The sequence below is a fragment of the Prenolepis imparis genome, unplaced genomic scaffold, assembly GCF_030444845.1.
Source record: "Prenolepis imparis isolate NDT839.2.m4 unplaced genomic scaffold, iyPreImpa1.0 SCAF_2, whole genome shotgun sequence".
NCBI classification, from domain to species: domain Eukaryota; kingdom Metazoa; phylum Arthropoda; class Insecta; order Hymenoptera; family Formicidae; genus Prenolepis; species Prenolepis imparis.
The window spans coordinates 10,323,791-10,345,765 of record NW_028141160.1 but is presented as its reverse complement, the minus strand read 5'-3'; the positions used below and the strand labels follow the sequence as shown (position 1 = coordinate 10,345,765).

At 33.3% G+C, this 21,975-nt stretch overlaps 2 protein-coding genes across 8 annotated transcripts in view; one reads left to right on the top strand and one right to left on the bottom strand.

Moving 5' to 3' along the window:
• Glurib (Glutamate receptor IB) overlaps positions 1 to 21,975 on the bottom strand; it is a 223,378-nt gene that overhangs the window by 7,875 nt on the left and 193,528 nt on the right. For 6 of the 7 annotated variants that reach the window (XR_014424809.1, XM_083032497.1, XM_083032495.1 and 3 more), the window contains exons 5-14: positions 15,266 to 15,398; positions 11,823 to 11,943; positions 9,360 to 9,521; positions 7,558 to 7,773; positions 6,394 to 6,501; positions 5,463 to 5,573; positions 5,252 to 5,372; positions 4,654 to 4,748; positions 3,691 to 3,914; positions 2,229 to 2,441 (exon numbers count right to left, since the gene is read on the bottom strand). Coding sequence is in view for 6 of the 7 variants with exons in the window: in XM_083032497.1 (XP_082888623.1) it covers positions 2,229 to 2,441; positions 3,691 to 3,914; positions 4,654 to 4,748; positions 5,252 to 5,372; positions 5,463 to 5,573; positions 6,394 to 6,501; positions 7,558 to 7,773; positions 9,360 to 9,521; positions 11,823 to 11,943; positions 15,266 to 15,398 (1,504 nt within the window). In the remaining variant the exon portion in view is untranslated. Of the gene's footprint in view, positions 1 to 2,228; positions 2,442 to 3,690; positions 3,915 to 4,653; positions 4,749 to 5,251; positions 5,373 to 5,462; positions 5,574 to 6,393; positions 6,502 to 7,557; positions 7,774 to 9,359; positions 9,522 to 11,822; positions 11,944 to 15,265; positions 15,399 to 16,042; positions 16,111 to 21,975 lie in introns of those variants that run through there. The other variant, XM_083032500.1, reaches the window with a different exon arrangement.
• The window catches only part of LOC145933077 (uncharacterized), a 229,973-nt gene that overhangs the window by 85,610 nt on the left and 122,388 nt on the right, over positions 1 to 21,975 (top strand). Inside the window, exons 6-7 of the mRNA XM_083032525.1 lie at positions 13,864 to 14,054; positions 14,144 to 14,185. Coding sequence (XP_082888651.1) covers positions 13,864 to 14,054; positions 14,144 to 14,185 — 233 coding nt within the window. The remainder of the gene's footprint in view (positions 1 to 13,863; positions 14,055 to 14,143; positions 14,186 to 21,975) is intronic.

The following is a 21,975-nucleotide window of genomic DNA, read 5'->3' as shown; positions in this document are numbered from 1 at the left end:
ACTCAACTTTCACAAAGACCATCTCCATAATTTATAACTCCTTAATTAAAAGAGAGAGAGAAGAATTTCTTGTCTCATCTTCCTATTTCTCACTTGATTTATTTATTGTCACAACTCTTTAATATATTTTAATTTTTTTTTAAATTTAATAAAAAGATATTTTGTGAACTTTTCTCAAACTCATTTGATTGTCGGTTTCTGTCGATCTCGCTAAACTAATATTATGGCACCGATTAAATATTTCTTTGAAAGCGCGCGCGCGTAGATCGATGTATAACTTTATAAAATCAAATCTGATACATATGGCACATATGGAGAAAGATTATCGCGTGAAAGCAAATGTGAAATAAAGTTTACAAAGTATTAAAGGATGTACAAATAAATACGTGGTTGGTACACGTGTCGCGGTTGGAATTTTTGCACGTGCGGTACACTTTATTCAAATGAGTCTGGCGCGGCCATAATCGTTCAGCGATTACAAAGCCGATCTAAATTACGCGTCTCACGATAAGGCAATTTTATTGTAAATGTCGTTCTGATTTTTTTCTGCAAATTGCACGCATACACAAATTTAATAAATAAATTAATATAATTTCAATTATAATTATTTACAATTATTGCAAGTATTTTGCAATACTCCAATCTAATCGATCTATGTTTGCTCGAGTGCTTTATGTCATTAAGAACAAGCATATTTGATTGTACTACATCGATGACGAATGTACAGTAATTCGTAGCTTGAGCACAATTGTAGCATGAGTGAAGCAGTACGCGAGATAAGAGCGATTGAAATGTTTGCTAACGAGAGTATAATGACGATACTGATGGTGATAACGCGTATTTATCGCGAGAATAATATGGAGAATAGTATGGAGGTTGCAGGCACAAGAGACCAAATAATATGTGATTTATATATATTTGTGTTATAATCGCATATGCCTTTAGAAGAGCGAATCTGTAACAGGTCAACAGTAATGAAGAAAGATTTTTAACTCAAGATACGTATACACGTACAGAATGTCCTAGAAAAATCTAATCTCTATTTTAACAATAAATACTTTGACAGATGTACACGTTCGAATTTTTTCATCATATTTGCACACAACGCATGAGATAAAAAAATAATTAATTTGCGAAGCGTAGATAATCTATTAAGATTAGTTAGAGAGAAGATTGTTAATTTGGCCATATATTTAACATAAAATGTTGTAAAGATCTTTTCAGCTAAATGTCCACCGCGCTATAACAATTTACACGAGAGATTTTAAACGTCAACCAGGGAGCTCTTATAGAATCTTGCCCGATTCATCCTATTACCGGGCTGTACGCTCGACCTATCCCGGGTAAAGGGAGCTATTCTCCCTGTGCCTTTATGTACTTACCTGCGCTTATACTGCGGAAACGGAAACGGAGGGAGGCAAAAGTGGGTGGCTATAATTAGCCGAGAAGGACGTGGGAGCCACTTGCGCACGCCGGTCACTTTCTCTCTCTCTCTCTCTCCCTTTCTCTCTTTTTTGCTCTCTTTCTTCTTCATTCTCTTGCAAATTCATATCTACCAGCCATTCTCGAGATAAATATCTCAACGCACCCGAATCTCTAATCGCGAAACTGCACGGTTGCACATGCTTCGTTTACACGAATCCTTCCATGCTAATGCATTTTTTAAATGTCGGATTCTTTGATGACTGTGTGAGATATTTTTTCTCAGCAAATATGAAATTGCCGTATTCGTTTCAGTTTCCAATATCCCGATAATTGAACTTTAAATTAAATTTCTGCTAAAGTTGATGAGATTGACAAAGCAAATTCTGTAGAATTAATATTTGACGAAAGAGAGGCAAAATTTCGATGTTATTTAAAAAACATTGGTAATTGTAAAATCGCGAAACAATCGAATAAGTAAAATAAGTCGAAAGATACGAATTTGTATCTTCAGTACGAATTTTACGAGTTAAATTTGATTTGCTTTTTTCGCTGCAACATGCAATAATTATCGTCGTAATTTATACTTTACGTAGCTAGCAATCAGAGGGAAAAGGACTCTTTGATATGCGAACGTCATTTATATATTAAAAAAGGATGATTAAAATTCAAAGTTTGTGGCACGAACATGAGCCGACATTAAATCCGGCGATTAGAAAAAATTAAATATCGAGTTTGCAACAGGAACGTCTTCTCGCGCACGACGTTAATTATTGTCGGAAATTAATAACGCGAGGCGTGTTTACCTGGGCGAGATATCGCAGCCCTGTTGCATAAACGCTGCCAGAGCAAACCAGAGGCTATTTACGATACTGAAGTCGTTGGCCATGCTGGAAGTTGGCATGTGGGGTGAACCTTGCGGCGTATGCGGATGTTGCAAACTGGGATCGTTTCGTCCACTAATAGCTGAATCCGTGCTACCGCTGATGGTGAGGACTCTCCATTCGTACGGTGAAAATCTATATTACAAAAAATGGGAAGAAATTAGAGAGAATCATTAAAGAAAGATATTTCATTAATTAAAAATATTTGGACGACGTTAAAGATGTTTAAAAATTATCTCTAAAATATCGATATCTCGTAGATATTACATAAAGGGAAAAATGAGAAAGAATTCATTAGAGAAAATATTTCGATAATTAAAAATATTTTTTTCAAATGTGATGTTTTTCAAATGTGATGTATTCTAAACCCCCGGGGGTGAGATTGCGTGTCCTAGTTGATGACATGAATAAATAAATTGTTTTATAATAGAGTACGCAATAGAAGGTTACCTGCCAATGTCAATAAATCATAAGAGTTGCTCATAATTATGATGAAAGATAATAAATTTCAAAGTTAATTCGTTATCTACATCTAAAAGTCGATCTATAAATAATAGCTTTTTAAAAGTGAGGGTCTACCTTAATTCTAGTTAATTTCGACAGTCATATTTTTTTCAAGTAATATCACGCGCGTCATATGCATCAGTCAATCGTACCAAGTCTCAAACGTTGGCGTTCAAAGAGTCTCATTAATTAAGAAGCTACCTAAAAACTTTCTCGGCTTGTTCATTATGCCTTCGTTAAAGTGACCGAGAGCTTTTGCAAACGAGAGTCGAGTTTTTCTCTATATCAGTGCGAAAATAACGAGCGACTTAGAATGTTTTTTTTTATCTTTATACATTAATATTTGATAACGACTTTTCGTCGGAACGGTTCCGTTCGATCGCGATGGTACAAAATAATAAGAGACATAAATATGTAGCATACCAGAGAATATAAAAGCGCAACGAGACTGTATTGCGGCGTGTCGACATATTTTGCTGACTATATCGCGATAAATGCATCTGTAATTGCTGCACCTTGACACGTAATTGTGGCAGTAGGCACAAGGTCTATACAGCCAGGATAAAAGTGGATGCATTCTCTTTATGACTGTTCTAATGTTATTAATATGAATTAACAAATCGCTTAATCGTAATTCGAGAAATGCATTAGCTCATTTTTTTTTCAAATTAATTTAGCTATTGAGTTAAAATGATCTAATAACACATAAAAGATGCATTAAAACATGTTTCGACGATTATGAGTATGTAAAAGAAGATAAAGATAATGAGTATTGTATATCGATTTTTGATTCGCGTTATTACATTTAGTTTAAGAATTGCATTTTTTCTGTTTGTAAAAAAATTACAAAAATTTTATCTCTCAATAAAAAATTTCTTACCTTGATACAATAAACAGAACGATAGAAACTGCGATGTAGGAAAAAATGACGCACACCCAGATCTCCTTGCTCAGCGGAGTCAGGAAACTGAAGACTCCGAGTTTTTGTTTGATGGGTTTTTTTATCATGATGCTGATGCCGAGAGACATAAACGGTTTACTAAAATCGATCACGCGTTCTCGTTCAGAAGTGATAGTTATGGGAGCAATTGCTATGTCGGCTTCCTGCAAATCAAGTAGAATAACTGTTGTAAATATCAGCCTGTACAATCAGAGATAAATTTTTTAATAACTTAATTTTAAAAATGTGGTAAATTATAATAAACTTTAAACATTTAAAATTTTTGTGAAAAAGCTAAGTATTTTATATGTCAATAATTAATTATAATAATTTACATAATTCTTAGCACAATTTATTATGAGAATTGCACATTACGTGATTAATAGATATCTTACTTCTGGTATTTCTATTCTTTAATTATTATTATATTTATGCGATTGTGTAGTTATTTAAATAATATAATTTTAAAACAAGTAATTTTTAGGATAATAAAAAATCTTATAATACATTTCTTAGCTCTGTTATTCTTTTTCTTGTTTCAAATATTGTCGAAATGGCATAAAGCTCGTATACCTACATGAGATGCAGCTAAAAGCTCAGTTGTTTGGATTTATCCTAAGTTCTCGAGAGATGGAGCTTAAAATCGGTTAACGATTGACGAGCTTGCAAGCTCGGGGCATCTAGTGGAATACGTTCAAACTCGCTATCGAGAGATAAAACAGCTTCTTGGTAGACCATCTCGACTGCAACCGCGCGGCGATCAATATTCTGCTCTTGCGAGAAGCTGGGTTCAATCACTCGAGGCGCCTTTCCGCGTAAACTTCCGGGGGAGCCGGTTTCGGGAGAGGAAAAAGCGCTTCGCGTTGAGGATGTAGCGGATACAACGAAATTACCGGAACTTACCTTTCTGATAAGCTCCCCGACCATGCCGTCCCAGCCGTCCGGGACGTCCGGGTTTTCCGTGCCGTATTTTCCGTCCTTCACGATCCGCAGCTCGTCTGAAAATTCGTAAGAAAGTACTTTACGAGGCGCGCGAAACACCATTTCTTTCGCGGAACTTTTTCCATTATCGATTCCGCGCGCGGAAGAAGCTTCGTTACGTCTTTTAGGTACTTGTCGAGATGGGGTTGACTTCGGAAAATTTTGCCCATAATAAAAGTAATTCTTTTGCTTGACTTATGAATTCTTATACAAGTAAAAAATAAGAATCGCTAGCATTAATAATTAAAAATTACTCTAAAACATGTAGGCGCACAGTATTAAAATAAAGACTGTGCTTCTTTTCTCCTTATCATTATTTTATTATTATATTAAATTTCAATAAATATGAAATAAATTCCAAAAAAATAAACTATTTATTAACTGATTATTTAATGCTAGAAATATTGCATGTATAAAATTTCTAAATTGTATATTACATCATTTTTATGTGTTAATGCATTAATGTAATTTTTGAACGGATCTTTTACAGAGCAACAATTATTTGCGATTATAAACTTACATGATATGCCTAACTTTTTGGCGATGAGATCAGCCAAGTCTTTACAATATCCTTCATAGCTGTCATTTCCGACTAATACTTCACCCGTATCCGACATTTTCCTCATTATGTAAGGATCGTCCTATACAATTAAAATTGCAATATTAATATTATATAATTAATCCTAATCATGCATGAATTAATTGAAAACACATAATTTTAATAAACTTACCATTATCGTAGTAACGATGTAGGTTTTATTCTTTTCAACTTCATGCGGACGAAGTCGCACATATTTTGCGGCTATGGCTTGAAAACCAGTCTCATCAGTCCATTCGGCGACCTACAACAATAAATCATGATGTAGTTCTCTTAATGTGAATCTATTGAAATAGATATTGCGAGTTTGCAGAAAAAAATAAAAAAATATAACAAAGAAGTATAAAATAGAAGTTATATTATATTACAAGGTTATTGTTTTATAAGTACTGGCGTTTGAATCTTTTACTTTGTTATATTATATTAATAGAAATTTTTTAAAAGCTACATCTTGCAAATATGTGCGATAATTACTACTATGATTCTACAGTTAAAATTTTACTGCCACAATCAGTGGAACATACCTAACATATAGAAGCAGATATGAGCGTTTTTACTGATTCAATTTTAAAAAAATAACATTTGAAGTAAAATACTTGTTAAAACTTGTTAATGCTTCTTCTTAATATCTGAGACACATTGTGTGAAAGATATGGATGCGAACAATCATATCACAGTACGGAAATCATTAAACATAAATATTGCAACACAATTTCAATCTCACCAATTTAATAAAATGAAGGATAAATACGATATCACAAGTGCAATCCGTTTAATTGCTAACAAGCATGCTACATTATGTGAAGTACGTTCAGAGAATGAAAGCGATTCTGTCACTTGTGAATCTGGACACGATAAAGTTGTGTCTCGAATCATTTCTCGAAGTAATTTTGATTGAAATAAAAGCGTGATGCGTTGCGTAAAGTTTAGAATGCGATTTGCATTAAACGCGCAATCGATTTGCAACGTAAAACTCGTTTCTAACATCGCAATTTGTTATATATGTATATATAACATTGAATAATTATTCATATATTTCTTATGAAATATAATAGTATACTCACTTTCACCATAGCGCTATTGACAGTCATTTCGACAACATGAAGCGTGTAATTCTGTCGTCGACCATCATCATTGAATCGTATCTCTCCTGTCAGCCCTTCAATCTCAACCTGCAAGTAAATAAATTTTAATTGCGCATTTCACATTTATATATAGCTATAATAATGATATTAGATGTTTATTTAGTCGTTATTACATTTTTATGAGAATAAAAGCAAAAAATATGAAATAGATGAAAAATAATGTAGATCATTTCATGCATATAATATGCTTTTAATGACAAAAATATAAATTTTAAAATATATTACAGAAATACATTTTGCAAAAATTGATAATAAATAGATATAAAAATAAATAATAATTTTTTCTGTATTATTGTTAGTATAATTAATTTATGATAATAATACGCAAAATATATTTCTAATTAAATTACCCTTTAATAAAGAAATTTAAGAACGAGAAAAATATTATTTGAATGAAAACCAAGATATCATCTGTGAAAATTTATTGGAAAAAGTCATGTTGAACTATGTAATTTTGTTACAGTTGACATGACGAATTATCAAATTATAGCGAATTAAAAAGGCAAAAAAGAGGGTACAAGAATAGCAACATGTATACGTAAGGGTGGAATGACAGAGGAGCATTTGACGCGAACGCAGGAATTCTGTTAGAGTCGGAATAACCGCCAATTACTGTCAAGAGCAGAGATACGTAGAGGAGGGTCCCTGGCAATTTCGGTCGCCACGGTATTTCGTAACACATTGAGTACCCCTGTCCTCTGATCGCGTCTCGGGAATTTGAAAACAAATTACCTACACACGATTGTGCGTATATTATTGCATTTGCGTATTATTAAAATATAAATTCTGATGATACAATATTATATAATAATGCGTGACCATCGAATCAAAAACCGACAGTAGAAATTCAAAATTTAACACGCAGCAATTAATGCTAATTTGCATGTTTATTTAATTCAATATATTTAATGGAATTATATTGAATAATTTGCCGAGTTAGATAAAATTATAGAGAAATTATAAAGGATTGCGATAGATAATTATTATATTTATATTTACTTATCCTTACTTAAATTTAATTTACAATAATTATGAAAATAAGGAAATGTTATTGTGCTCTTCTTATTAACAAGATTGATTTACCTTTCTCAAAAGTCTCGAGATTTTGTCACCATGTTCCCACGGAGTGACCCAGCCGCGATTGTTGTAGCAATCTAAAGCTTTTGTTCCGTTTATGGCCTGATTGCCGCTTGGAGTTCCTGTACGTCGTGTATTATTCTTATCGGTTCTCTTTCTCAAAAACTTGTTGAAGGCTTCGACCAAAACGAATACGGCGTCGTACATCAGAGCAGCTTGTGCCTAATTTTGACACACGTACAATAAATTACTTTGGACAAAATCTATTATATGTAAATATGTATTGATTTTCACAAGGTTGGAGAAAAAGAGAAAATAAACTTTTTCTTCAACTTTTAATCTCTCTTTTTCTCTCTCTCCCTCTCTGATTGATTTGAATGATTTTCAAAAACGGAAAGTGAAAATGCGGTAAAAAAATTGTTTGTATATTTACCCCTCGTGCACAGGATCCCGTCCACGGATAGAGTCAAGAATTTCGCAAGATTGAGAAAGGGAGATTCGTCGGTGAGATGTACATAAATTCGCGGAGACTAGAGTACCTCGGGCACTTCGCCAGTGTTGGAAAACCGCGCTTGGTATTCGCTGAATATAACGATCGAGCACGATAATCGTTGCATTAGATTGCATGCAGCCGGTCTCCGAGAGAGCTTTTAGATCCATAGATATTACGTTACCCAGGAAACCCGTTAGCAATGTATCCGTTTTAAGGATTATATAGACGCGCCCTTTCTTATAATACAGCAAAAATCATGCAAAACAATCGAATATAGTATTTCTCTGTATTGCGATTTCGCGGGGCTAAACATGAAAATAAGAATAACAAATAAACGTACAATAATCATGATTATTAATTTATATTAACACACACATTTCGCTTGTTAAAATGTAACAAATAAATAAGTTCTCCCTCTCTGAAGAAAATTACATTAAGACATTTTTTTTTATTGTACAGTTATAGCTTGTGTCTCAATCCGTATAATGCGACAATATTTTTCAAATGATAAAATATAAATATTGTCTGTGCTTCTGTATTTTTTTTATATTTTTTTTTTATTCCAATTAATTTGATCGACCCAATGATTATTGCGAGACGAAAAAGTGTTTAGTACAACAACGAGATCGTACTATAGAGTTGTGTCGCCGCGCACCGTTAAACACTAGTTACTTTTTGTTGGATCTATACAAGAACCCTCTCCGGGGAAAAAAAATGTTAACGTGCGGACGGAGGAAGAGTCATTAAGAGAAACGTGAAACACGGTTCGCGCGGTACGGTCGAGCGAGCGGCACTTTATAAACGGGCTGAAAAGTCCAAGTTTCTACATGCGGGTGCAGTTTAACAAGTTTGGTCTCAAGCCACTGTGCACACACACACACACACACACACACACACACACACACACACACACACACACACACACACACACACACACACACAGAGACGCGCAAACGAGAGAGAAAGAACACGCGCGCCAACGAACCGACATCCGTAGCGATTCTTGTTTGATTCCTCGTATGAGGAACTTTCGTGTCGTCGTCGACGACGGATACTCGAGGATGATGAAGAAACCTGAGAAAGTATTCGATCCACCGGGAGAAAATCGCTGTACTCGAGGGGTGAGGAAGGAGGAAGACGGGGTGAGCGAGCATTTCGCACAGGGAGCCATAGTTTTCTCCCTGGACGCAAACTGGTGGAAGTGGCGAGAAGCCGACGTCGAGTGAAGGACACAGGCGTGAGAAAAAAGAAGGATGAAGTCTCGTAGGAGAGAAAGATGTTGGATATATACGTAGAGAGATATATATATACGTACGGAAATGGATTCACGACCGGCTTGAGATATGGCAGGGTCCAGACGATGCCAGCCGGCCAGGAAGTCCTTGACGTGAGGTCGAGTGACATCCACGATGCGAAAGCCCGTGATGTTGATGGCGCCGAACTCGATCACCTCGCTCTCCCATCGGTCGTCCATTATCTGATTACAGCGAAACACACGGGTTATTGATATATGAAGGAAAACGCGGAGTGGAGTCTGTGAGATGGCGCAGGACTGATCTTGCTCGCTAGCGTGATAAAGGTTGTCATCTTAAAGCCTCCTTTCCGCCTTCGGCGTTCTAAGGAGACGTTTTATATATATATATATAGCTTCGCGAAAAGCATCCGACATCTCAACAACGAGGTCCTTGATCTTTCGTCGCGTCTTCAAAGTCGACTCGAGAACGGGCACTCGAATCACTGTTATATTATTACGGCCCGTTATTACCGTATTTCCTTTGTTCCCTTATGAAAAACGTAATGGGACTGAGACGGCTCGATTCCAATTCGGACCTGCCGTCTTATTTAATCACTCGAGCTCGAATGCAGCTCCCAGTTTCAGTTTTACGCTAATATTGCGTCGTTCTGCTCACTATGCGCGACGCGCAAAACCTTGAAATGATGAAAAGCTCGCTATTCGCGTTAACGCGCGCCAGTTCTTTTCAGAACGAGATGAGAAGGCAAGGGGAGGAAAAATTGATAGGTTTGGTTGGCGGCTCGCCATCGTAATCGCGCGTATTATGCTTGCACAAAACAATAAGTCCGATTAAAATTAAGATTTCTTATTTTCGCGATCATTAAACTAACGAGCAAACTATGGAGAACTATGGATTTCGTTCGAGGATGCCGGAAACGGCAGTAGTATGATACCGAAAACAAAGCTTTCTGAAAACGCGAGTAACAATTCGGCGTTTCGTTCGCGAAATTGAACTAATAATATCCGATATCTGATTATACGGATGTTATTATTAGACCTCGCCGATCTCTTCCACAACTACGGTGATCTGTTCGCTGCTTTAATGCTACGCGGTAGCATGTACCATCATCATCCATCAACCGACCTGGAGATAATACACGGTCGCTATGTTAATGTTGTATGCATTTAACTTCGTCGCGAACGAGTTCGGAGGGTTACCAGTTTAATTTGTCGGTCTGATATCACCGCGTCCGCCGCGTTGACTTTTGAACTTTTGCATCTGCGGTTAGGGAGCGGATAAAGTTTTGTAATATCCAGCTTCACTAGTTGTTGAACAACTATTAGTCTTAAAAATCCGAGCTTAAAGTATTAAAAAAATTAATACGATGGGGATAAATAAATAATAATATAACTTAAACGAAATAATATAACTTTAACGAAGTTTATTAATAATTTCTCCATTTTATAAACATATTTATAAAATAAAGAGTATATAATTAGATCGAATTAATATGATATGAATTTAAGAAATATTTATCTTTTAACTGTAATAAAATTAACAAATAGTAGAAAATTGAAGAACTTTAGTTTTATTTTGCTTTGAACATAGCTTTCTTCATTGTATCGTTTAAATAGAACAAGCTAGTAACAGATTAGAATGTTGTGGTTCATAAATGTATCGATAGAAATTTACATATGAAAGACGAAATTATCCAAGGTGCTAGTTAAGTCGTTGTCAGCAATCGTTTTCTGGTCGTCAAGTCGGTGGACGTGAAAGAGAGAAGGAAGTAGAACAAGGGATGAGTATAGCGGAAAGCGGGAAAATGTGCGAATCGACACGTCTACGCCTTGCTGGCGCGGTAAGCAACCGTTTCGAGAACGACGCGATAAATGACAATGGTGGTGCTTCGTAGAGACGGAACACTAGAGATGTATGTACATGCAGGTATGTATGTACAACTATCTTCGCCGTCGTCGGAGTGTAATGCCGCCTGCTCCTCTGCAGCAACTCGCTGGAAGCCGCTAAACACAAGCAAACTGTCCTCTAAATTCTAAAGTACGGAGGAGACATCACCGACGAAGATCTTGCCCTCCCACGACGGAGCGTTCCGTGTCAGTTTGAGCGACGGGTTCTCGGTTGTTTCGAAAATTTCGGCATGCTGCGAATTAATCCCGTACACCAGACGGTATACAAGTGAGAGCACTTTCGCGTAGTAAGGCGAAAGTCACTATTTTGCATACCGCATATTCTTCGAGTTGGAAAAGCTTACAAATAGAAATCATCGATTTTCAAATAAAAAAGAAAAATATTACTCATATTGCAATAAAACTCTTTTTATTACATGATGTGTAATAAAAAGTTTTATTTATTTTAAAATAAGTTTTCTTTTATGATAATTATATAAAATATAAGATGTTTTTTATTTCATACATATAAATTACGAATATTAACTCTATGCGAGCGATTGATTCGAAAAGTCTCGTTCGGAAAATAGGATTTGGGAAAATTAACTACAAAAGAGAGAGTTCTATTTCACAACTTACCAAGCCACTCAGCAGATAATGATACGTCCTCTTTCCCAAAGCTATATCCCTCACATGGCTCACAACAATATCCTTTGCCATATCCGTCGGACAATCGAGCACGACATATTTATTACTCCATCTGAAAAATGTTAACATGTAATTCAAAATGAATTGTCGAGAAAAAGGGGAAAGAGAGAAAAAAATCACGCACGCGACATTGAATTTTCTATCGGAAAAGCGACATAAGTCACGCGCGCTGGTTCGCCACAATTCGCGTGTCGCGTTAACGTGCGGCTTTGTCGCATTTGATCGATGCACCGCGTAGTTTCTCATGCTCATTTCGTTTGTAATAATTGGATATTGTATGGCAATTTGTAATAACGCTGTTGTTTTCGGTAACTATTACTACACTCGGTCAATTCACAACTACCGCCATAGCAATTACTCGCCGTTGTTGATTACTTGCATCGCGCAAATGCGTGCGTAGCCGCTGGTGAATTGTAGTGCCAAGCACTGCAATTCGCGCTATGAATTTTATCAGTTACATTGTCGGGGTATACTACTTGCAGGGAAATAACAATTGTGGTTAAAGCATTACCGAGTATATAGAGATTACTATAACCGCATTCTATTTTATTCCTACAAAAAAAAGACGTGAGAAGACTTGATAATCTGTCCAAAACATATGTATTATAATCAAACACAATTTTTTAAATTACTAGAACAACACAAACGCGCGCTACGCGCGCGCCATTCTTCGGTTTTATGTTAAAAAGAATGATATTTTTTTAAACAATAATATAAAGTTTGTTTAAACTCGATTAATTTTTTTCACAGAAATTAACTGATTAGAGCGTTAATGTGCTAATTAAATTTTAAAATAATATGTTAAAAAATTAAAATAGTAATATGTTGTAAATAATATGTTACAATATCTTATTCTCGATTAATATTTTTTGACAGAAATCAGCTGATAACTGTCAAAAATATTAATCGAGTTTAAAGTATTATATAACCTGCTATTATTTAATACATATTATATTATTTTAATTTTTATAACGTTATTTTAAAAATTAATTAGTAAATTAACGCTTTAATTAGCTGACACTTTAATCATATATGTCATGTAGAACTTCAATTAATTTTTTTTCAGTAGTAATATAAGATATTAATCAGACGTTGTGATCGCTCGGTAGATACACTGACAAATTATCCAAATTAATTATTATACAACAAATTAATTATATAACAAATTAATTATTTTTTACAATAATCAAGCTTCAAATACACAAGACATCTCGAAAACATTTCTATGAATACGAGAGAGAAAATATTATTGCGGAGAAAGAGACATTCTCTCTCTCAATGTCTCTTAATCAGCTGATTTTTCTGTCAAAAAATATTAATAAAATTTGCTAATTAAATATTCTAGCTTACTTATTTATATTTATATTGTGTATGTTATAATTTGCTAATTAAATTTTAAAATAATAATATGGTAAAAGTTATAAAATAGTAATACGTTGTAAATAATATGTTATAATACCTTATTCTCGATTAATATTTTTTCTTTCTGAAGCTGTATCTTTTCGAACGAATCTCCTTCGAGTTTTAATTAATTATTAATATTATATATAAGTCATGTATATAGTATCGCGCGCGCGCTATTAGAGTGAAGTTGCCGATGTTTGTAGAATAGCGGCCATTACCGAAACGCCGCGAGTATCAGGCAGTTCGAGCTGCGTCCCGCTGTGATTAATTAGTAAGCATAATCGTTAGAAACGATTTCTAACCTTTGTATTGTAGTATTTATCATTCGCATATCATAATTTCAACGTTAATATGTAGGCGTAATTGTTTGAAACGCATATTTCGCGAAAAATTCGATGCAAAATCTCTTGCCAACATAACCCAACTTATAATTTGTTGTCGCGCGCGCGAATGTGTTGCGATCCGTGGATATATTTATTGTTAATTCTAATTTACATATTTCTATTGTGTATGTTATAATGCGAAATAATAAGATTATTCTAATATGTATGTATTTTATTTGTTACAGGTTGCGATACACAGTGCGATTCACGTGTCGTGTCGGGAGTGCCGTGTAAAGTTTCGCGCGTCGGGAGTGCCGTGTAAAGTGTCGGGCAATCGTAATTATTCGTATTTTCGCGAGTATCGTGAGTGCTATCATGGACCAGAGAGGAGGAGGAGGCCCGGGGAGGCATCGGGCGACATCGGGGCAACTGTGAGGTATGCAAAATAAAACATTTTTTCTAAACTGCATTGTTTATGAGATATTCGACACACACATATACATAATTTGAATATTTTGTTTTCAGATCAATATGCTGTGTACTACAACTCTGCTATTGCACGTATTGGTGAGTGAGAAATTGTATATTTTATAATATTTCTATAGCGGTAATATGAAGGTGTATATAATATGTTGAAAATATTGAAATAGTAACATATGTTATAAATAATATGTTATAATATCCTATAACTGCGATTAATATTTTTTGACAAAAATCAGCTCTGATAATTGTCAAAAATATTAATCGAATTAAAAATATTATAACATCCTTTTGGAAAAAAAGGCACGTTAAGTCGATTCTTGCAAGTATTATTGCATCTTTTCCGATGCTGATTAACTGTTTCGATTCGCATTGTGCGTTATATTCGTAGCATTGAGAGACTGTCATCGCGAGGGTTAGTTAACAGTTTGTTCAAAATAAAATTAAATAAAATAATATGTTTTAAATAATATGTTATAATATACTTTAAACTCAATTAATATTTTTGATAGTTATCAGCTGATTTCTGTCAAAAATATTAATAAAGCGTTAATTTGCTAATTAAATTTTAAAATAATAATATGGTAAAAAATTAAAATAGTAATATGTTGTAAATATATTGTATGCGCGATTAATATTTTTTGACAGAAATCAGCTGATAACTCAAAAATATTAATCGAGTTTAAAGTTTTATAAAATATTATTTAAAACATTATATTATTGTATTTAATTTTATTTTGAACAAACTGTCAAACTGCTAACCCTCGCGATGACAGTCTCTCGATGCTACAAATATAACGCACAACGCGAATCGAGGCAACAATACTTGTGAGAATTGATTTAACATGCCTTTTTTAGAAAGGGATTATAATACATACTATTATGTAATGTAATTTTCAAATAAACTTCTGTTCTTTCAAATAAACTATAAGATAATAATAACATATTATTTATGTGATAGAGGAAACTTTTATTTGTCTTTATGATATCTGATGGAAAATTATAAATTATCTCAAGATGATTGAGAGAATGTGCTTCGTACAACCATAAAAAGAACTTATTGTTAGGATTCATAGCTAGGAATATCAAGTACAGACTTCGGAATCCTTAGCAAAGGCTTCATATTCCTTTTACACGTGTTATATGTTTCAACGAGAAAACACTCACCGGTTAAGTTCCTCGAGACTCCGTAGAAAATCGATTGCCTCTGACATATTCTGTATTCTCTTGACGGTTTCGACTTGAAAGGACTCGTTGCCTGGTTTCAAGCCTTGATAAATCTGCTGCAGCCTGAGCAGTCCTGAAACCCACGTTTAATTAAATTATAGGAAACGCTTATATGCGCGCCCCGCTCTACATGGGTTCGACATAGGCTCGGGTTACCACTCGTCGATGTGTGTGTCTTCCGAAAATTACATACGCACGATTGCGCGTTACATAGACCATGTCGTAATTCATTGGCAGCCTCTGTTCAGTCTGCGGTTTCTCGCGCAGTGTGAAATATCGCCTGTCTACGGGCTGCGCCTCTAAGTTATAGAGAGTGCCGTAGATCGTTCGATTTGACCCGCCTCGTATTTTTGGCAATGACAAAATTTAATCGCGTCGTAACGCGGCGCCACAGAATGCGTATATGTGACTCATTGTTACCACGATGTCAAAATTGTGATGCATTCTCTATAGTAGCCTAGAGCGATCTCTCTGATTCTATATATATGCCTATGCATATGTTCAGTATACGTAATATATGTAATGCTACATATCTCTAGCAATATCTTCATTTTAAATTATACAAATGTAATATAATAATATAATACGAGAGAGAATGAGCTATATATATACATAAAAAGATAAGAAAGTCACAATTAATATATACATTTACGTCTTATAAAAGCAATAGTCTATTGTTCTTTTGGAACAGTGCTTAAGAAATTGGTTTTTAAATACCTATGATATTTCTTGGGTAATTGTCTTTCTTTCTCATTTTCCGTTTCTTCAAGTCGGTTGAATCTCCGTGCGCTACTTAAAAAATACATTGCATAGAAGATTAAAAAACAATAGTCGACTCAAAATATATATCTTTTTTAGATATATAATAAATTTAGATGTGTGTGTGTGTGTGCGAAAATTCTCTCTAGAGATCTCTCTTCGTAAATTCCTAAATCCATAGAGAGAATCCATGGCTTCACTCAGCCTTACACAGATTCAAATATATATATATATATATATATATTCACAGATCCATAAATACATTATATGTATATATAACCATACAAATACATGCAAGCCCACTCTGTTCTGGCAAATATACAGAACTTCGAATTATATGCAATACGTTATCCTGAGATACGATCAAATATCAGTAAATGCTCACGCGCATGTTGCGAGGTGCTACAGGAACGCAGAGCAGAGAGTTCTGGCGGAACTAGATTCTAATCGCGGGCATCTCGTAAATTTTCGGAGGAATCTACGGCGCATGATCTGTTACAAAATAGAAAAGCGCTATTTTAATCGCGCTCATTGCATCCCGAAACCGCGTCAACGTCTTAACCGCCTACCCTTCGAGGACACATTTCGGGGGCACCATTTGCCCCGGCATAACAATGCACTCGAATTCTCACCCGTTACTTTTACGATCGCGATTACTACGGCGTAAGTTACGATGGCGTATATTGCACGATATAGACGCTCGGTGAGTTACAGCGTGAAGCATTTTTGCTCGCGGTCTCGCGATGAAAACATCAGCCGGAAAAATACCAGCGGGAAAAAAAGATTGGTAAGGTGCGGCACACGATGCTTCCGAACATCGCGACGGAATCTGGAAAATGAACAGCTGAAGAACTTTTACACCGAAAAGAAATATGTGAGGAGCTGCGCGATTCTTAAATGCGTTTCTTAATATTTCTCGGTGAGCGATATCTGCTTCGTGAAAAATAAAATCTCGCATGCATACAATGTATAATTGTAATATTTATACTAGGTGCTTATTTGTCAGGAATAGATAAAATCACAAAAATTTTTAACGCAGAAATAATTTTATATGTTATTCTGATAAAAGAGCGAGAAATTATAAGATTTATTTTTGAAAAAAATATTTTATACATGTTTTTAATTGGATGTTGAAATATCGTGTGGAATCAAAGAAAAACGCTCTTTGGCTTTGAATCTTTCAATATTATTAATATTAATATTAATTTTATTTAATTATTTAATTAATATATTTTTATACTTTAAAGAATATACAATATTTCTTCCAAATTAAATAAAAATATTTGCTCCTATAATTAAAAAAATAAACTACGACAAGAAAGGAAACGAAAAGCAATAATGTAGGTTAATGGGAAGCTCGATGCAGAAAACATGGTACGCGCAAATGTATATTTCATATTGCTATATTTCCTTCGCCGTCAGGCATGAGAAAGATGATCAGGTTAACGAGCGCAAATCTAAAACTACGAGCGTACATATACATATATGTTCCTTCGAGCGTTGCAAAAGAACTTGACATTTCGATGAGTACCATTGCTTTTTCACGAACACCATTTCCACTTCAATTCCAACCTTTTCATTGCATTTTTCTCTCAGCGATGACTCTGGCACGGTCACCGAAGCTCGGCTCGAAAATCACTTTCTTTCTACTGACTGCTCTATATTTGAGTTGTCAATAAGTAGTTTAACAATAAGAAACGAAAGAATACGAATCAGCGCGGAATATGCTTTTATCATCTAAATTGAATTTTAATACAGCATTTTTAGAGAGAGCATAAAAATGAAATTCTCAGATATAATATTCTCAACTAATTGTTTTATTAAATATAATACACATAATTTATTTTTGATTCCATCACGGTCAACTATTTTTCTTTGGATATTCTAAAATAGAAGAGAAATTTCTAATATAGAAAAAGCAAAAATAATTCTGGCAATGTCAGAATATGATTGCATCAGATTAATATAACAAATTGTCGTGATGGATTTGCGTCGAACGCACAATTTGCTCTGCGGATGTAACGGAGAGAGTTTTTAATTACGCGAATTTACATTTTCTTGTCAAACTTTGATATCAGAGTTCTTTGCGTCGCGTCGTAGCGAACTTGATTCATCGTCCAATTTATTTGTACGTATAGACCGGAAACATATATAAACTACCTTGTTACTCGGCGTGTTTCAGACACTGTGTACAACCCGTGTACACGATCCCTTTAGCCGTTACACTCGACTCCTAGCAAGTACAAGAGACGATAGTAATCGCGAAGCGAGGCTTTGAAGCACCGATGCTCGTTTGAGAAGCGTACGTGCGCACAATATTCATATTGTTAGAGGATATGGATCCACACATGCGTGCGAAGTAAATAATAATTTTGTGTGAAGCTTCAGAGAACCCTGGTGGCCCTCCCGAGGCGAGACTTTGATGTGTCGTTCATTTCATTCGCGCAACAACGATCCCAGTATTATGAACTTAGGCTGTTTACAGTACATTAAGAAGTTTATTTGGCCTCTTCGTCGCATAAAAAATATTAACAGAAAGTCTCTAGCTCTAGATTAAAATACTGTTCCATATACTTTGAATTACATAGGAATTTATGTGATGGGTGCAAATGGACGAGATAGGTGCTATTTATGGAAGATTAATTAAATATCTTTTCATGTTGAATCACGTCGAATAAAAACAGTGATATTTTAAATTCTTTATGTCTGTTTAAAGTAGATCTATACTACTATTTACAAAAAAATATGACACTTTTATAAGCGTCGTATAAAAACAGTGACACTTGAATCCTAAATTTCTTATGTCTGCTCAAAGTGGATCTATACTACTATTTAAAAGAAAAAACAATATGACACTTTTATAAACGTCGAATAAAAACAATGATATTTGAATTCTAAATTTGTTATGTCTGTTCAAAGTAGATCTATAATATTATTAAAAAAAAGAAACAATATGACATTTTCGTAAACTTACGAAAACTACATATGACAAATTAAATATTTCTCTCCATGTTGAATCACGTCGAATAAAAACAGTGATATTTGAAATTCTTTATGTCTGTTTAAAGTAAATCTATACTACTATTTTTAAAAAAATATGACACTTTTGTAAGCGTCGTATAAAAAGAGTGATACTTGAATTCTTTTCTTATGTCTGCTCAAAGTGGGTCTATACTACTATTTAAGAGAAAAAACAATATGACACTTTTATAAACGTCGAATAAAAACAATGATACTTGAATTCTAAATCTGTTATGTTGTTCAAAGTAGATCTATAATATTATTAAAAAAAAAAAAAACAATATGACATTTTCGTAAACTTACGAAAACTACATATGACAAATTAAATATTTCTCTCCATGTTGAATCATGTCGAATAAAAACAGTGATATTTGAAATTCTTTATGTCTGTTTAAAGTAGATCTATACTACTATTTTTTAAAAAATATGACACTTTTGTAAGCGTCGTATAAAAACAGTGATACTTGAATTCTTTTCTTATGTCTGCTCAAAGTGGGTCTATACTACTATTTAAGAGAAAAAACAATATGACACTTTTATAAACATCGAATAAAAACAATGATACTTGAATTCTAAATCTGTTATATCTGTTCAAAGTAGATCTATAATATTATTAAAAAAAAAAAAACAATATGACATTTTCGTAAACTTACGAAAATTACATATGACAAATTAAATATTTCTCCCCATGTTGAATTACGTCGAATAAAAACAGTGATATTTGAAATTCTTTATGTCTGTTTAAAGTAAATCTATACTACTATTTAAAAAAAATATGACACTTTTGTAAGCGTCATATAAAAACAGTGACACTTGAATCCTAAATTTCTTATGTCTGCTCAAAGTGGGTCTATACTACTATTTAAGAGAAAAAACAATATGACACTTTTATAAACGTCGAATAAAAACAATGATACTTGAATTCTAAATCTGTTATGTCTGTTCAAAGTAGATCTATAATATTATTAAAAAAAAAAAAAACAATATGACATTTTCGTAAACTTACGAAAACTACATATGACAAATTAAATATTTCTCTCCATGTTGAATTACGTCGAATAAAAACAGTGATATTTTAAATTCTTTATGTCTGTTTAAAGTAAATCTATACTACTATTTAAAAAAAATATGACACTTTTGTAAGCGTCGTATAAAAACAGTGACACTTGAATCCTAAATTTCTTATGTCTGCTCAAAGTAGATCTATACTACTATTTAAAAGAAAAAAAAATATGACACTTTTATAAACGTCGAATAAAAACAATGATACTTAAATTTTACATTTCTTATGTCTGTTCAAAGTAGATCAATAATATTATTAAAAAAAAAAAAAAAAAAAAAAAAACATGACATTTTCGTAAACTTACGAAAACTACATATGACAAATTAAATATTTCTCTCCATGTTGAATCACGTCGAATAAAAACAGTGATATTTGAAATTCTTTATGTCTGTTTAAAGTAGATCTATACTACTATTTTTAAAAAAATATGACACTTTTGTAAGCGTCGTATAAAAACAGTGATACTTGAATTCTTTTCTTATGTCTGCTCAAAGTGGGTCTATACTACTATTATAAGAGAAAAAACAATATGACACTTTTATAAACGTCGAATAAAAACAATGATACTTGAATTCTAAATCTGTTATGTCTGTTCAAAGTAGATCTATAATATTATTAAAAAAAAAAAAACAATATGACATTTTCGTAAACTTACGAAAACTACATATGACAAATTAAATATTTCTCTCCATGTTGAATTACGTCCAATAAAAACAGTGATATTTGAAATTCTTTATGTCTGTTTAAAGTAAATCTATACTACTATTTAAAAAAAATATGACACTTTTGTAAGCGTCGTATAAAAACAGTGACACTTGAATCCTAAATTTCTTATGTCTGCTCAAAGTGGGTCTATACTACTATTTAAGAGAAAAAACAATATGACACTTTTATAAACGTCGAATAAAAACAAAGATACTTAAATTTTACATTTGTTATGTCTGTTCAAAGTAGATCAATAATATTATTAAAAAAAAAAAAAAAAAAAAAAAAAACATGACATTTTCGTAAACTTACGAAAACTACATATGACAAATTAAATATTTCTCTCCATGTTGAATCATGTCGAATAAAAACAGTGATATTTGAAATTCTTTATGTCTGTTTAAAGTAGATCTATACTACTATTTTTTAAAAAATATGACACTTTTGTAAGCGTCGTATAAAAACAGTGACACTTGAATCCTAAATTTCTTATGTCTGCTCAAAGTGGATCTATACTACTATTTAAAAGAAAAAACAATATGACACTTTTATAAACGTCGAATAAAAACAATGATACTTGAATTCTAAATTTGTTATGTCTGTTCAAAGTAGATCTATAATATTATTAAAAAAAAAAAACAATATGACATTTTCGTAAACTTACGAAAACTACATATGACAAATTAAATATTTCTCTCCATGTTGAATCACGTCGAATAAAAACAGTGATATTTGAAATTCTTTATGTCTGTTTAAAGTAGATCTATACTACTATTTTTAAAAAAATATGACACTTTTGTAAGCGTCGTATAAAAACAGTGATACTTGAATTCTTTTCTTATGTCTGCTCAAAGTGGGTCTATACTACTATTTAAGAGAAAAAACAATATGACACTTTTATAAACATCGAATAAAAACAATGATACTTGAATTCTAAATCTGTTATATCTGTTCAAAGTAGATCTATAATATTATTAAAAAAAAAAAAGAAAAAACAATATGACATTTTCGTAAACTTACGAAAACTACATATGACAAATTAAATATTTCTCTCCATGTTGAATTACGTCGAATAAAAACAGTGATATTTTAAATTCTTTAT